Consider the following 17,070-nt stretch of genomic DNA (forward strand, 5'->3'; position numbering starts at 1 on the left):
TGATATGCACCTATGCAACTATTTTTAGGAAATGAATTTTGATTATTACCATTGGGATAATTTTCCCCTTTGTGAAACTTGACAGATACCTCAGAGTTATTATGTGTTGCATCTTTAAAATGAGTTAGTTGGCTGGTCTGCAACTGAACAATTAATTCTTGTAGATCTAGCCTTATTTCCTCCAGACCAAAATAACCCTTGTGATATTTGTTCGAGATTCATTCAAGTGTTTTACAGCTTAATTTATTCTGTACAATGGCACTCAATAACCAGTCTGATTCCTTCAGAATATATTTATTACTTAAAGTTTTGAGAGTGCTCTCCAGTTTAACTGTAAACTGTTGTAAACCTTTGTAAGTGTGATCTGGAGATTTTAAATTAACAATGATATTCACTAGATCCAACCTACTTTGTTCTATATTACCATAAGTGACCTTCAACAAGTCAACTGCTTCCTTGTAAGAGTCATCTACATTGGGAAAGGCTTGTATGAGTATGTGAGCATCTCTTCTTACCTGTCCTTTGAGGTAAAATAATTTAGTTACACAGGCTAGGTCACTCCTGTCATGCACACCTGCTTTAAAAATTGACCATAATTCCTCCCAATTTTCTCCAGGATTCAATACAGGTAAACATAATTCTGGGAGTTTTGGCAAAGACATCTTATTTGTTGGAGCAGACTGATTAACTGCCTGGTTTACACATTTTAATTTATTCAAAGCCTGACTTTTACAAGAAAGAATCTTTTCTTCTAATTCATAATACTGATTAATCATGAGATCTACTTCAGTCTCATCTACACAGTTTACTAATAAATCTCCTTCATATTTGTGGTAATATAATTTGTATGAATCATATCTATTCCCTAAAGCATCTAAATACAATTTTAAATCATCAGTATTCACAGTTTCTTGATTCATTAATTCCAAACATTTATTATATGCCTTTGTTACATGACCCTTTCTAGCTTGCAATGATGCTTTCTTTGCTCTATATTCCATATGTTTGTCTTCTATATTAATTTCCTCATTTTCACCCATGATGCAATGTATTAAATTCAACTTAATTAATAACACTGATTATGTACTAAATTATGCACTTTATAAAGGTAAATAGTACAACTTACCTTTGAATAAATCCTAGCTACACTTGAGCTTGGCAATTACATGTAGGAAAATTATAATATAAATTTTAAATGTACATTAATACAAACCTTAGCCAGACTTGGCTTATCAAAATTAATATTCAAATACATTAATATAAATCCTAGCCACTAGAAATAATATAAATCCCAGTAAAATTAATATTATACACATTAATATAAATCTTAGCTACACTTGAGCTTAGCAATTACACATACACTGATATAAATCTTGGCCAGAATTTGCTTATCAAAATTAATATTATACAAATTCATTAACATAAATCCTAGCCACTTTGGCTTTGCAAAATTAATATTATACACATTAATATAATTAACTACACTTGAGCTTAGCAATTACACATACACTGATATAAATCTTGGCCAGAATTGGCTTATCAAAATTAATATTGTAATAATTATAATCCACTACACATTAAGTAAATTTTGAACTTAACATCCACCTCCTTCTGTCATTTCACATATAATTATTAAGTAAATAATTAATTAATGACTTCACTAATTACCTCCAGTTCAAGAAGGACCAACGGGCAAATTAAATGTGGAAAATTACATTTATCTGGATGTAACTCATAATGTACATACCAGTGAATAACAAAGATAATTATTATTTATCAAAGTTACATAGACAAGTAGGAATTTGGGACACCTAGGTCACAAAAATGTTCCCCTTCGATACCTACCACTGTCATATCCCCAACTTGCTCTAGACCTATTAATTACAAATGAAATGTACATACACACCAGGAATTCTGGTAAATATAAAAATTGGTGGACTGTATATTAAAATTAATGATACTTATACACATTTATATAACAGAAGGAGAATATATCTTAATATCACTCACCAATTTGACTGGAGATTAATGTGTATCATACTCAAAAACCTCATTCTAACCAAATTTATGAAGATAATACTGGCCAGAATTATAACACAAATTTTGATAGCTTATCTGAGGTTCCTGGAGCTGTCTTGTCCAGTCGTCTGATATCTCAATTTATGTAGTAATGCACATCCAACAATTTCAGCTCCTATTTGAGAAGTTTTAAACCGAATATAACCTCTAGAGCACGGAAATTCTTCCGATTATTCACTAACGTTTCTTGCCCAATTCAAACAAAAATGGCGAGTCTCCTCTGCGCAGGTGCACGGCTTCCCATTTTCGATAACGTAATTTTTATTAAATACAATATATTTTAATTTACATACAAATACACTATTTACGGAAAATATACTATTTTCCATACATACATCATCTGACTATATTTCTTTATCAAGTTCTTTACATACATCATCTGGCCATATGATTGTAGATTTATTTCTTTATTAAAAATAAGACACGATAAGTGTCAAATGTGGTGCACTTTTCTTAATAAAATTGATTACATTTTCAATTCTGTAATTACGTTTTCCAATACAGTATTAGAGAATCCCCTAACTAGCAGAGTCAGAAACGTGTATGTTTATTTTAACTCTACGAGTCACTGGCATGGTATTCATGGTATCCAATAACTCAATTCTAACTCTACGAGTCACTGGCATGGTATCAATGGTATTCAATAACGCAATTCTCTGTGGATTAGGACAGAGTTTATACAACAAAGAACTAAATGCTGCTTGTTCTACAATGGAAGGATCAGTTAAAATAAACTGAACAGAAGAAAGTGGATTTGAAGGTTCCCTTAAGAGTATTAGACGTTTTCGGTGTTGCTGGATGGATATCCTGTGTTCATACAAAAGTAATTCGCACACCTCAAGTGAGTCAATAAATACATCATGTATACTGTCACGGAGCTGCTGATCCTTCATTTGATAACAAAATGTTTTAATATACGAGTCATAATATTTTGTGTACTTATGTCTGTTGGGTGTGTATATTTGAACTATTATTTTCCACATCATTTTATAAAATGATCTCAACTTTTTAAGACATACATGGTGGTATCTTATTGATTTGTAGAAATCAGACCACTCCTGCTTTGTTTGGCTTGGAGGAGTAAAGAATCTATGAGCGCACACGTAACTGCATAAATGTGAATCATACTGACGTGAAGTACACCGGGAATGGCAGTGACCAGACGGCATGTTCCACATCCTCTGACATGACTCATAAATCCCTCTAGTTTTCAGTTTTTGAAGGTGAGTGGGAAATGGAATAGCTGTTATTATTGGCTCACACAAATAGTTACTTTTTCCTCTTCTGCTTACCTTCCAGGATCTATGCAACAGTTTATGGCTTGGGATCTTGGGTGGCGTGCATTTGTGATGGTTGAGGAATATGACATCATATTTTCGAGAAGTATTATGTCCAGGCATAACTGTATGGGTACTTTGAAGGTCTGCAAAATTTTGATTCCGCTGAATGTGTTGTTTTAATCTAAATGTTGGCAGCATTTTGATATGAATATTTAATAAAGTAAAATTTATGAAAACGGATAGGTTTTCAAGGTTCTGGAGAGTGTTTGTAATCTGAGCTAAAGTTTGCAGATCTTCCAGGTTGTCGACCCTCACATACAGATCTTCAAGGTGTTGAGCTTGACGCAACACTGATATACTTTTCTTGTTGAGTGGGCAACCCAGAGCAGTTAGGTGGCAAGACGCTCTGGGGTCCAACAGTACTGCCAAGCATATTTGAGCACATATTAGGAAGCGCCTATTATTCGACAACATTGAATTTTGCAAATCAAGGGAAATTCTAATTGGAAATCTAGCAAGTATTCGAAGTCCATCAATAAACGTTTTATTATTACTGTAGTCATCTAAATCACAGAGATGAACGTGCACTGACTCTGGGGTAATAAACTCTAAGAGTTTTGCTACTGATGGTAGCTCTAATGGACTAGGATTCCACTGGTAAGAGAATAATTGTGAATTTAACTCCTCAATAAATTCTTTATCTTCCTCAGTTTCATGAATAAGCTTCATCCAAAGAGAAAATTGTCTAATTTTATTTTGATTGCAAATAGCGACATAAATAATTTGTTCTGCCCTTGGTCGCGTTAATGCATCATTCATTTTGAGATATCCACATATAAACGGGATCAGCAAGGTGCCATGTGCCATATTTAAGAAACGTTGGCGACAAAATTCCCTTTCTAACTCACCAGGATCATTAATCTCACTATAAAAATCCAAGAATATTCGGCAAAAGCAATTTGTGGAAAAGAAACTTGTGGACACAAAGTGGTAATCGTCATAGACGTCATCACTTCCTTCATGGAGCTTTTCCATAACAAAATTTGTTTTACTGGTTGTTTTATTGCAAAACTCATTTTCATAAGCCATATGTTGGTATGGATTCTCCGTGTGCTTTAGCATCCACTGAGCAGCGACGGTAAGCACATCACAACCTTGAGTTATCATGCAGTTGCAGAATGCTCGAGCAGCGAGGAACTCTTGTACTGTCCGGTGAAGTGACAGATATTCTTCTGTTGTCCCAGTGGTTGTTGCCTTCACTATCACCCGGAAAAATGGTGACATGCATTCCTTGTACGGCAACCCAGAAATCTCACATAGTTTTTCTATTTGTTTAACTTGATGATTCATAAGAACAAATACAAGCCTTTCAGAATTTTCCCAGAATATTTTGCCGAGTAAATTAAGAAAATTATTTATCTTGCCCCGAAGCTGGCTTTCAGTGAATCCTAAAGCTGTCAGATGGAGGCGTCTGGTCATCGTGTTGACGATGAGGTTGATGAGTATGTGGTAGAGTCTGGTGACTGAGGTGGCTCCGGTAACTTCTGTTGGACTCTCCAGCCATAACACCACCAGCATCACCAAGAACAACGGTACACGAAATATTTCGAACATATCTTGTTCTTTCTCTTTCAGAAATTTAATAAATTTCTGGTGAGAATCTCGGCGGATACCTTCATCTACTACAGACACAGAAAATAGTTTTGTAGCATAAACTTTCCACATAGTTGGAGATAATCCTCTCAGCTGATACACTGTGTTACTACGATGTACCTCATTAATTAGCAGATGAAGGTCCTTAGCGTTGTCAGGGCGAGAAGTTATCATGATTTGAGAATTCTGAAATTTTTTCATAATTTCTTTAACTAAATATTTGGTTTTGTTAGTAGCTTCATCATAGCCATCCAGGAGCCAGAGCGTTGACACTTGCCTCAGTGTTGGGAGAACATCCTCGCGCTTCAGTTGAAAGCAAGTATTCGGAAGGATCTCTTCACACACTAGGTCCTGGATATTTTCACTAGTTACGTGTCTTAATTCCACTAGCAGTACAATATCATAATTATCCATCCCACAAATAGAAGCAGTTGACAGCCAGTCATGTAAACAAAATTTTGTCAGGCTCGTTTTTCCTATACCTGGTGGTCCAACCATTATTAACACATCAGGATATTTTCCTGAATTAAGAGGTATTGTGAAAATGTCCTGTGTTCTGATCTCCCTCTGCCCTTCTATGTATAAATCTGTAAATATGTGACCAACATCCAAGTGAGCAAATCTGTCTTCCAGCAGCCACACAAATGGGTTAAGAATACGAAGTTTCTTGGCAAATTCCTTGATTTCTTTTCTACCTTCTCTTATCAATAAGTTGCAATGCTCCTGCTGTAGTTTATAAAGCGCCTGTCTGTAAGGTTGCCAAAGATCTATACCTCCCGTTAATATCTGCTCTAAATTTTTTTCCATTACCCGAATATCATCAAACACAGCACATTTGCATCTCTGACCAGCTTCCTTCAACACCTCACGACAAAGATCCTCGATGTTAGACAAACGACGTTGCAGATCATCGGGAGAAAATGCTAGGTCTTCATGAGCTAAATCATTCCTATGATTTTTCAGTCTTTTTAAATTGTTTTCCAGAGTATCCGGCGTGGACCAATTCTCATGATTTATGCTGGGGAGACCACACAAACGCTGCAGCAAAATGAACAGCAATGTTATATCAAATGTATTACTAGAAACATTATTATCCAGCTTTTTTCTCTCTTCTTTGCTGAAGTCATTTTTGTATTGTTTGTTTGAGTAATCCGGAAGCTCAAACAGAAGCTCTTTGAAGGCTTTGCTGTTATTAGTGAAGAGAAGCAGGACCCGAACAAAGACAGGACGCACTACTCTCATGATTGCAGCGTAATAGCGCAACAGAAGATGGTCATCAGCACGCAGAAGAGGAGGAGCAACCGGCATGAGTGCCATCACCAGGCCTTCCGACCACCATGCACCATCCATAAACATCTGTAATGTAAACACCAAAAAATTTACTGAGGAATGTTTAGCAATTAAAATTAGAATGAAGCACATATTAAGAGAACCTGCTAAAAACTGAGATATTTGTGATTTTAAATATCTTCAGCTAGCATCTTACCTGTTGAATCATTTACTTTTCAACAATGAAAAATTACTGTTTGCTAAATGTGTACTAACCTTCTAAAATTTCTGTTATTTAAGTAAAATCGGTGCATTTCCTATACAAAGGAATCTAGTCAAATAGAGGAGACGTCAAAAAAAGACGTTTGTGGGCTTAATTAAGGCAGGGGCTCTGGTGGCCTGGTGGTTAACGCTCTCGCTTCACACGGTGAGGGCCTGGGTTCGATTCCCAGCCAGAGTAGAAACTTTGGACGTGTTTCTTTCCACCTGTTGTCTATGTTCCCCATCAGTAAAATGGGTACCTGGGTGTTAGTCGACTGGTGTGGGTCGCATCCTGGGACACTGACCTAAGGAGGCCTGGTCACAGACCGGGTCGCGGGGGCGTTGACCCCCGGAACTCTCTCCAGGTATATTCTCTCCAGGTATACCTAAAATCTAAATCAACTCCCATATAAAAAACTACATTTAATTTCGATCGCTGCACGATCCTAGAAAGGTATTCCTGTATCTCAAGAGCCAAGAAACCTCTTCCTCAATGTACACAAAGTGCAGTGAGGTTATAAAATTCTACTGCGTCAATATATAAGAACTTCTAAGTGTATATATATATATATATATATATATATATATATATATATATATATATATATATATATATATAGATATATGCAATAAGATCACAGTAAACAGGTGATTTCAAAATATGCAAAACAACCACTCTGAAAGAATAGAGAAATTCCAAGCGCTTTCGTGACTACTCACATTATCAAGGAACTATGAAAGTGAAGCATCCAAGGAAGCTATATAAGGGGTCTGGCCAGCACCTCACTATCAGATCCCACAACGGTTAAACACGTGACGCGCGGCGAGCCAACTTGGATAGGTCCTTTGCAAAACTCACCCCCAAGCTATTTATTTGTCCAGTGTATTATTAAATTCTTTCCAAATTCTATTAATTATAAATGGATCTAATTTATATAAACCAAAGGAAATATTCATATTATTGTCAAAACTGTTTTTTATGAAACAAGATTCAATTATATTCCCCCCAAAATGCTGATGGATGTGTCTATAAGATTCCTTGTAAAATTTGCAATAAAGTTTATTACGGTCAAACTGGTAAAAATCTCGAACTAAGATTAAAACAACATAAATATAGCATTAGAACTGGACAAGATTCCAATGCTCTATTTATTCATGTAAGAGATTTTAACCATCCAATTGATTTTCAAAAAGTTGAGAAAGTAGTATCAAGCAAGTCCATGGTCGACAGGAATATAATTGAATCTTGTTTCATAAAAAGCAGTTTTGACAATAATATGAATATTTCCTTTGGTTTATATAAATTAGATCCATTTATAATTAATAGAATTTGGGTAGAATTTAATAATACACTGGACAAATAAATAGCTTGGGGGTGAGTTTTGCAAAGGACCTATCCAAGTTGGCTTGCCGCACGTCACGTGTTTAACCGTTGTGGGATCTGATAGTGAGGTGCTGGCCGACCCCTTATATAGCTTCCTTGGATGCTTCACTTTCATAGTTCCTTGATAATGTGAGTAGTCACGAAAGCGCTTGGAATTTCTCTATTTTTTCAGAGTGGTTGTTTTGCATATTTTGAAATCACCTGTTTACTGTGATCTTATTGCACATATACATATATATATATATATATATATATATATATATATATATATATATATATATATATATATATATATATATATATATATATATATATATACATACACATATACATACATACATATACATACTTACATACACATATACACACACACATACAACACATGCATATATATATACACATAGTTATAAGTCGACAATTCCAAATATAACTGTATTGTACTTGAAACACTCTGAACAAATAATGTTAAAATTGCACCCCGGACATACCTCATATAACATTCATCAAACTCATCATGCTACCGACCATTCTAGGAAACCAGCCCATTTCATCCCCCTTACCTGCCTTTCAACTCCCGTAAATCCCGTAAAGTGAAATTCCTATAACCCTCACTTAAATCCCTCTCCCATCTCCCCCCATACACCTCCTTATTTCTACACTTTGTCCTATAAAAAGTTGCTGTTAATGCATTAATTCTTTCACACACGTTCGCTCCTCTCATAGCCCAAGACATATAAATATAATCTGTAATTATATACCCTACCGCATTCTCTACCATTTGATTCACCCCACCTATGTCTAAGCTTAAAACCCTCAACACCTGCAACCCCCCCCCCTCCCACTAACCTTATTACCTTACCCAACCAAACCCTTATTAGTTCAATACATTCGCAAAAATACACTATATGGAAAACAGTCTCCAGTCCGCCACAAGCCTTGCATATCCCATCCTCCCGTATTCTCTTATGGAATAAAACCATTCCAGACGGTAAGATCCCATGTAAAAATCTATACATTACTTCTCGTACTTTAGGTTTTAAACGTAATTTGTTCAAACACCCCCAGATATTACGCCAATCATACATCGGATAAACACCTTCTACCACTGCTACCACTGCCTTACCTTCCACCCCATCAAGGTTTCCCAATTTAATATGTGAAGGATCGCTCATGTTTATGATGACCCGTAACATTGCCTCACCCATTATGAACTCCAAGGAAGGAATTCACAAGAGCAGGCGAAATATACACAAACACTGATCTCTGGCTGAAGGAGACTCGAACCTTGGAACAAGGTAGACTTTGATCAAAGGGAGTCAGCTTTCAGGGAGAAGGCTTACAGCTTTTCATCTCATTTCATCCCCATGCATGCAGGGGATGAGATGAAAAGCTGTTAGCCTTCTCCCTGAAAGCTGGCTGCCTTGGATCAAAGTCTAGCGCAAGCTGGACTCCAAGGTATTGGTCCAGTGTGATGAATTTGTTATAGCACTGCGCACCTTGTTTCAAGGTTCGTAGGTTCGAGTCTCCTTCAGCCGGAGATCAGTGTTTGTGTATATTTCGCCTGGTCTTGTGAATTCCTTGCATATATATATATATATATATATATATATATATATATATATATATATATATATATATATATATATATATATATATATATATATATATATATATATATATATATATATATGTTTGCATGTTCACATATGTATGTGTGTGCTTGTATGAATAAATATTTACTAAATTCACTTTATTGTTTAATATACGTTAAAGGATGTAGATGAAAATTGATATCTGAAGTCTACAGAAAATTGCATAAACAATTTTTCGTGGTGAGGCCCTAATATGAAATTATGAATTCACAAAGGGCAGTGTCAACAATTACATAATATTTAAAGATATTTTACACCAAAACTTTATCGCCACTTCTAACAGTCACCTTTCACTTCTGGTCACTGCTGGTTTATCCTAGAAGAACATAAAGCACTGCTACGCCGCGGTGATGTCTACACTCTTAGAAAATGTTCTTCTATATATTTACATTTTTAAGATACACAAATAACCCGCACATAAAAGAGAGAAGCTTACGACGACGTTTCGGTCCGACTTGGACCATTGACAAGTCACACTAACCAGAAGTGGAGCAGGACGGCTATATATAGGCAGGAAGAGGTGATGGTAGTAGTAGTAGTAGTAGTAGTAGTAGTAGTAGTAGTAGTAGTAGTAGTAGTAGTAGTAGTAGTAGTAGTAGTAGTACAAGAATGTGCGGGTTATTTGTGTATCGTTCCAGTCACGGTATTGTGCCTTTTTTTGTTATTTTTAAGATGTTAGAAACGAAATGAACACTGAAGGTACTCATGAGCTTAACCTCTTGTGAGTGTGCCGTTAGTGACAATATCTCTTACAAGTGTGCCGTTAGTGACAATATCTCTTACAAGTGTGCCGTTAGTGACAATATCTCTTACAAGTGTGCCGTTAGTGACAATATCTCTTACAAGTGTGCCGTTAGTGACAATATCTCTTACAAGTGTGCCGTTAGTGACAATATCTCTTACAAGTGTGTCGTTAGTGACAATAACCATATATTCTGTACTGAATTACAGCTTACTATAAGTATAATGTTAATATCGATAATTACATAATGCGACCTTTATTTAAATTCGGCTTTTCTAATTTGCCCTTTTATACTGTAACGTTGGACACTACGGGTTTAGTGCATTTGAAGGTTATTTTTATGTTTCACTTTGACAGCCCATTTTACAGTAGTTAAGAATAATAAGATACTCACTTTTTACTGTTTAAATAATAAAAGATAGAGGCTACAATCTCTCTAATTTTAATTTTTTCTCTAAGATACGCAAACGTTGATAATTTGAAGTTAATAAAAAAAAAAGATAACATTCACTACTTATTACATTGAATCCAACGATTCCAAGTTTTTAATTAGGATTTCTTATTGATGAAATTATTCTTACATAGAATAAATTAATAGCTTTACTTCCTTCTCATAATATTTATGAGCCATTAATGATTAAAGTTGGTCAGTGTGGCTATTTTAAATATTAAATTCGAACCTACGTATTCCAGAACCAATCTGAATTGTAGATAAATGGTTCAGAGAACCGATAAGTTGATAAATTAGATACATGATGGTTGGTTGGTAAGTTTCCTGACGCGGGCCTCGGTTATATGATGACCCACAGCTGGAGCTTTTGGTCATCTGACCGAGGCCTTCTGCTGGTTTACATGTCCACCCCTTTAAAAATTATGGTCACAGTTATAGCCATTTCTCTTCCAAAGACACATGTGCAACACTTGGGTATCCTTAATGAGGAAACGTTTCGCCACACAGTGGCTTCATCAGTTGATACAAAGAAGAATGGTGAAGATCAGCCCATCAATTTTGAAAAGATTGATGGATTAATTACTTAGACTCCAGACTGAGGGACTGATTACCTCAAACTCCTGATCTTTACCATTCTTCTTTGTATTGGACTGAAGAAGCTACTGTGTGGCGAAACGTTTCCTCATTAAGGTTACCCAAGTGTTGCACACGTGTCTAATTGATCAATTGGAATTGTCTTTCAAGTAACAAACACCAGAACTGAACCTGATGAGAAGAGACTTCAAAATTATTGCATATAAATCAAATCCAGGAATGGACAAAAATAACATTGACCATACTGAGGCTACACTAACAAGTAGTTACATAAACCTTCCCTTAGTTAAACCTGTAATGAAAATCTGAAAACGATCGGCAATCTGAGATTATAAAAACGTTTTACAGAACAAGATAGAAAAAGACATGAACACTACCCAAAATTGTGCCGGATTTGGAATTCAGTAAAAACTGAATCTTATAAAACATAATAAAACGTCACTTTAGAACATTTCTGAGTTTCCATATTTTATTTATATACTACTCCAAATTTTCTTTATTTCCGTAGGAAAATAAATGATATTTTTGTTTATGCAACAACCTCCAGTTTCATATAAAAAAAATATCCCCAAAAAACTGATAAATTGGCGCTTACAAGCTCAAATTAAAGACAAAGAATAATTACAGTTAAAGAACTCCAGCATTTAGGGTTTTTAAGTCAGTCAGAAGTGCACTTCTCAAGTTTTTACTAAAAAAAAAATATTTACTCAAACTGGCAAATTAAAATTTGCAAAGCTTCAAGTGAATACAAAACCTTTATTTTAATAAACCCCAGATGTGATAAATGGTTAAAAAACCCGACAAGTTGAAGATTGAGACATTTATGCAACATATGGGAATCTTTATTCAGGAAACGTTTCGCCACACAGTGGCTTCATCAGTCCAATACAAAGTATTTTTTTTTAACCATTCATCACAACTGTCAGACACTGCAGCATCATGGGATCTTGTTACAAAGAATTCTTCAACACTTGTTCAACCTTTGGACGAAGACCTACTTCGACTAGTGGATGGTACCACTATGACCCCGCCTCCGCCTGCTGCAACTCACCTCACTACAGTATATAAGCCACGTCTAAAGCCCTATGCTGTACATTCTACAAGATTGATGGACTGAACACATCGACTCCAGGCTGAGGGACTGATCACCTCAAACTCCGCCTCTCCTTACACGTTTCTGCTTTGTATTGGACTGATGAAGCCACTGTGTTGCGAAACGTTTCCTCAATAAAGATTCCCATATGTTGCATAAGTGTTTCAATCTTCAACATGTTCGTTATTCCCATTTGGAGCCCTCTGGGAGCCTAGACATACATTTTGTGTACGGATGTTGTCATTTGAGAGATTGAGTGCACATTCTCTGTGGCATACTTGGCAGATACCTCGTGGACGGATTCCACAGCCTTGGCTCTGTCGTGGGCATTCCTGGGAACCCGGCACATCTTGTGAAATTGCTGACATCGTGGGCGTGGGAGGGCGCCAGCTGTGGGGTAACGGGTGAAGTACAGCATAGATGCATAGGGGAAGAGGGTGGGGCAGTAGCGAACGGTAGAGTAATTGGTGGGGCACTAAAAGGCAGGCAGGTCAGGCAGGCAGAAGGCCTAGACCGGGATGTGGGAAGGGGAATAGGGACGGGTGGCCAGAGGAGTGGCCCTATATGCTCACTAATGATGCTAATTATTATACACTTATTATTCCATTTAGAGAAACCCTCGCCATTTGGCACACTAATCACCATGTTCTCACTATTAGCTGAGGTGTTCTGTTCAGCGACCACTGTCCTGAGCGACCACTCTCTCCCCAACCCCGGCCGAGCACAGAAGGTAACAAACCTTCGCACAAACCATACCAAGGGTGGGGTTTGAACCCGCGGTCAGAGAGTCTCAAAACTCCAGACTGTCGCGTTAGCCACTGGACCAGCTAGCTTCAGTAAGATTCATCCGACTAATTATATTTCTACACCATAGGAAGGTTAGCATAGGCACCACCGTGACCACAAATACTAATTTTTACAGACGAATCTCCCGCAAGCATTTGTGGTCACAGTGGTGCCTATGCTAACATTCCTATAGTGTAGAAATACACCTAGTTGGATGAATCTTATTGAAGCTAGCTGGTCCAGTGGCTGAAGCGACGGTCTGGAGTTTTGAGACTCTGACCGTGGGTTCAAACCCCACCCGTGGTATAGTTTGTTTGCAATCGTGTCATTAAGATTTCGTGAGTCATGTAAACCTTAACACCTTCGCTGGTAGGATCCCTCAAGACCAGCATTACTCCCCACAAGAACACTACATTTTCACTGACACAGAAGCAATTTTCTGATGCAGAAATCACGAAACAAGTGATTTTAAATCATTTACCAAACTGCGGCAGGCCAGGACTAGACCCTACGAACCTTTTACAGCCTCCAAAGATAGCACAATGTCGCATCACCTTACTACTACGCCACCGATCCTACAAGAACCAAGCACACAGCACGTAGCTATGTGTTTGCCTTGGCCCGAGGGCATACTGAGGTATGGGAGCTTCTAAGCTAATTTCATTCTCATCCCTGTTTGGCGTACTAGCCTCACGAGCAACATTTATATATTATTGTATCCACGGACGAGTGGTATTGATCAATAACAACACTGCTAGCCAAGGAGATAATTAATAGCCAGCAATAAGCTTCTAACTGCTGGGAACAAGTCATTTGACGTAAAAAGTTACATTACAACAGTGGATCATTTACATACAGAATGCGGCTAATGTGAACAACCTTCAAATTAATGAAATAAAGGGAATGAATCCCTCATTTCGTCAACAGGTGTCACAGAACATCCCAGAATATTCTGGAATGTTCTGACGATTTATTAAATTTCTTATCTGAAGAACTTATTAATAACGATTTACCATTACCAGTTCCTGCTACCATTAAAGTTATTAAACTTTGTATTGTTGATGCAAAATTTGTATTTATAGACGAGTTTTACACATGGAATCTTTTTAAACAAGTTTGCTTAAGACAATCCTTCCTAATAGAGCTAAATGGTTTAGTTATGTTGATGATATTTTGTGTCTTATGCCTAACAATGTACACATAAGACATTTCCTTGTTAAATTAAATAACTTAACTCATTCTATAATTTTTTTTATTAACATGTCGGCCTTTTCCCACCAAAACAAGGTGATTTTCCCACCAAAGTAAGGTGATTTTCCCACCAAAGCAAGGTGATTTTCCCACCAAAGCAAGGTGATTTTCCCACCAAAGCAAGGTGATTTTCACACCAAAACAAGGTGATTTTCCCACCAAAGCAAGGTGATTTTCCCACCAAAGCAAGGTGATTTTCCCAACAAAGCAAGGTGATTTTTCCCACCAAAGCAAGGTGATTTTCCCACCAAAGCAAGGTGATTTTCCCACCAAAGCAAGGTGATTTTCCCACCAAATTAAGGTGATTTTCCCACCAAAGCAAGGTGATTTTCCCACCAAAGCAAGGTGATTTTCCCACCAAAGCAAGGTAATTTTCCCACCAAAGTAAGGTGATTTTCCCACCAAAGCAAGGTGATTTTCTCACCAAAGCAGGGTGATTTTCCCACCAAAGCAAGGTGATTTTCCAACCAAAGCAAGGTGATTTTCCCACCAAAGCAAGGTGATTTTCCCACCAAAGCAAGGTGATTTTCCCACCAAAGCAAGGTGATTTTCCCACCAAAGCAAGGTGATTTTCCCACCAAAGCAGGGTGATTTTCCCACCAAAGCAGGGTGATTTTCTCACCAAAGCAAGGTGATTTTCCCACCAAAGTAAGGTGATTTTCCCACCAAAGCAAGGTGATTTTTCTCACCAAAGCAAGGTGATTTTCCCACCAAAGCAAGGTGATTTTCTCACCAAAGCAAGGTGATTTTCCCACCAAAGCAAGGTGATTTTCTCACCAAAGCAAGGTGATTTTCCCACCAAAGCAAGGTGATTTTCTCACCAAGGCAAGGTGATTTTCCCACAAAAGCAAGGTGATTTTCTCACCAAAGCAAGGTGATTTTCCCACCAAAGCAAGGTGATTTTCCCACCAAAGCAAGGTGATTTTCCCACAAAAGTAAGGTGATTTTCCCACCAAAGCAAGATGATTTTCCCACCAAAGCAGGGTGATTTTCTCACCAAAGCAGAGTGATTTTCCCACCAAAGCAAGGTGATTTTCCCACCAAAGTAAGGTGATTTTCCCACCAAAGCAGGGTGATTTTCCCACCAAAGCAAGGTGATTTTCCCACCAAAGCAAGGTGATTTTCCCACCAAAGCAGGGTGATTTTCCCACCAAAGCAGGGTGATTTTCTCACCAAAGCAAGGTGATTTTCCCACCAAAGTAAGGTGATTTTCCCACCAAAGTAAGGTGATTTTCCCACCAAAGTAAGGTGATTTTCCCACCAAAGCAAGGTGATTTTCCCACCAAAGCAGGGTGATTTTCTCACCAAAGCAGGGTGATTTTCCCACCAAAGCACGGTGATTTTCCCACCAAAGCAAGGTGATTTTCCCACCAAAGCAAAGGTGTTTCCCACAGCAGGTGATTTTCCCACCAAAACCTAGGGTGATTTTTCCCATAAAGCAAAGGTGATTTTCCCACCAAAGCAAGGTGATTTTCCCACCAAAGCAAGGGTGATTTTTCCCACCAGCCATTGATTTTCCCACAAAAAGTAAAGGTGATTTACACTCACCCCAGCCAAAGGATGATTTTCCCACCCTAAAGCAAGGGTGATTTTTTCTCCCACCAAAGCGAAGGTGATTTTCCCACCCAGCAGGTGAGGATTTTCCCGCAAAGTAAAGGTGGATTTTTTTCCCACCAAAGCAAGAATTGATTTTCCCACCAAAGTAGAAATTGATTTCCCCACCAAAACAGGGTGATTTTCCCCTGCACAGGCAGGGTGATCCCACCAAAGCAGGGTGGGATTTTTTTCTCACCAAAGCAAGGTAGTTTTCCCACCTAAAGATAAAGGTGATTTTTACTAAGGTAAAGTGATTTTTACACCACCTAAAAAAAGTAAGGGTGGATTTTTCCCCATAGAAACCAGGTGATCCCACCAAAGCCAGGGTGGTTACTCTCCAACAAAGCAAGGTTGATTTTCCCACCCCACCAAAGCAACGGTGATTTTTCCACCCACCAAAGGTGATTTTCCCACAGGCAGGTGATTTTCTCCCCACCAGCCAAGGTAGTTTTCCCACTAGAGGGCAGATTGGATTTTCCCACACCAAAGCAAGGTGAGATCCACCAAAGCAAAGGTGGATTTTCCCACCAAAGAAACCAAGGTGATTTTCCTAACTTTGCCCAGGGTGATTTTCCTAAAGCAAGGTGGTTGATGCTCACCAAGCCAGTTGAGTTACCCACCAAAGAAACGGGTGATTTTCAACCCTTAAGCCAGGTGATTTCCTTTTAGGCAAAATTGATTTTCCCACCAAAAGCAAAGGTAGTTTTACCACCAGCAAGGGTGATTTTCCCCACCACCAAAGTGATTTTCCACAAAGCAGGGTGGAATTTTCCCACCAAAGCAAGGGTGATTTTCCCTACCATAGAAAGCAAGGTGATTTTCCCACCAAAAGCAAGGTGATTTTCCCACCAAAGAAACAGGGTGATTTACTCTCCCATAAGCCAGGTGGTTATTTATAAAAGCAAAGGTGATTTACACACTACTCCCACTCCTAAAGCAGAGAATGATTTTCCCCACCCCTACCAAAGTGATTTTCTCT

The 17,070-nt window shown here is 37.8% G+C and overlaps 1 protein-coding gene across 1 annotated transcript in view; it reads right to left on the bottom strand.

Annotated features, from left to right (window-relative positions):
• Nucleotides 1-211: 211 nt before the first annotated feature.
• LOC138854471 (uncharacterized) overlaps nt 212-17,070 on the bottom strand; it is a 53,127-nt gene continuing 36,268 nt past the window's right edge. Inside the window, exon 2 of the mRNA XM_070098033.1 lies at nt 212-6,368. Within this exon, the coding sequence (XP_069954134.1) occupies nt 2,598-6,368 (3,771 nt within the window). The 3' untranslated portion in view covers nt 212-2,597. The remainder of the gene's footprint in view (nt 6,369-17,070) is intronic.

Source organism: Cherax quadricarinatus, chromosome 60 (genome assembly GCF_038502225.1).
Source record: "Cherax quadricarinatus isolate ZL_2023a chromosome 60, ASM3850222v1, whole genome shotgun sequence".
NCBI lineage: Eukaryota > Metazoa > Arthropoda > Malacostraca > Decapoda > Parastacidae > Cherax > Cherax quadricarinatus.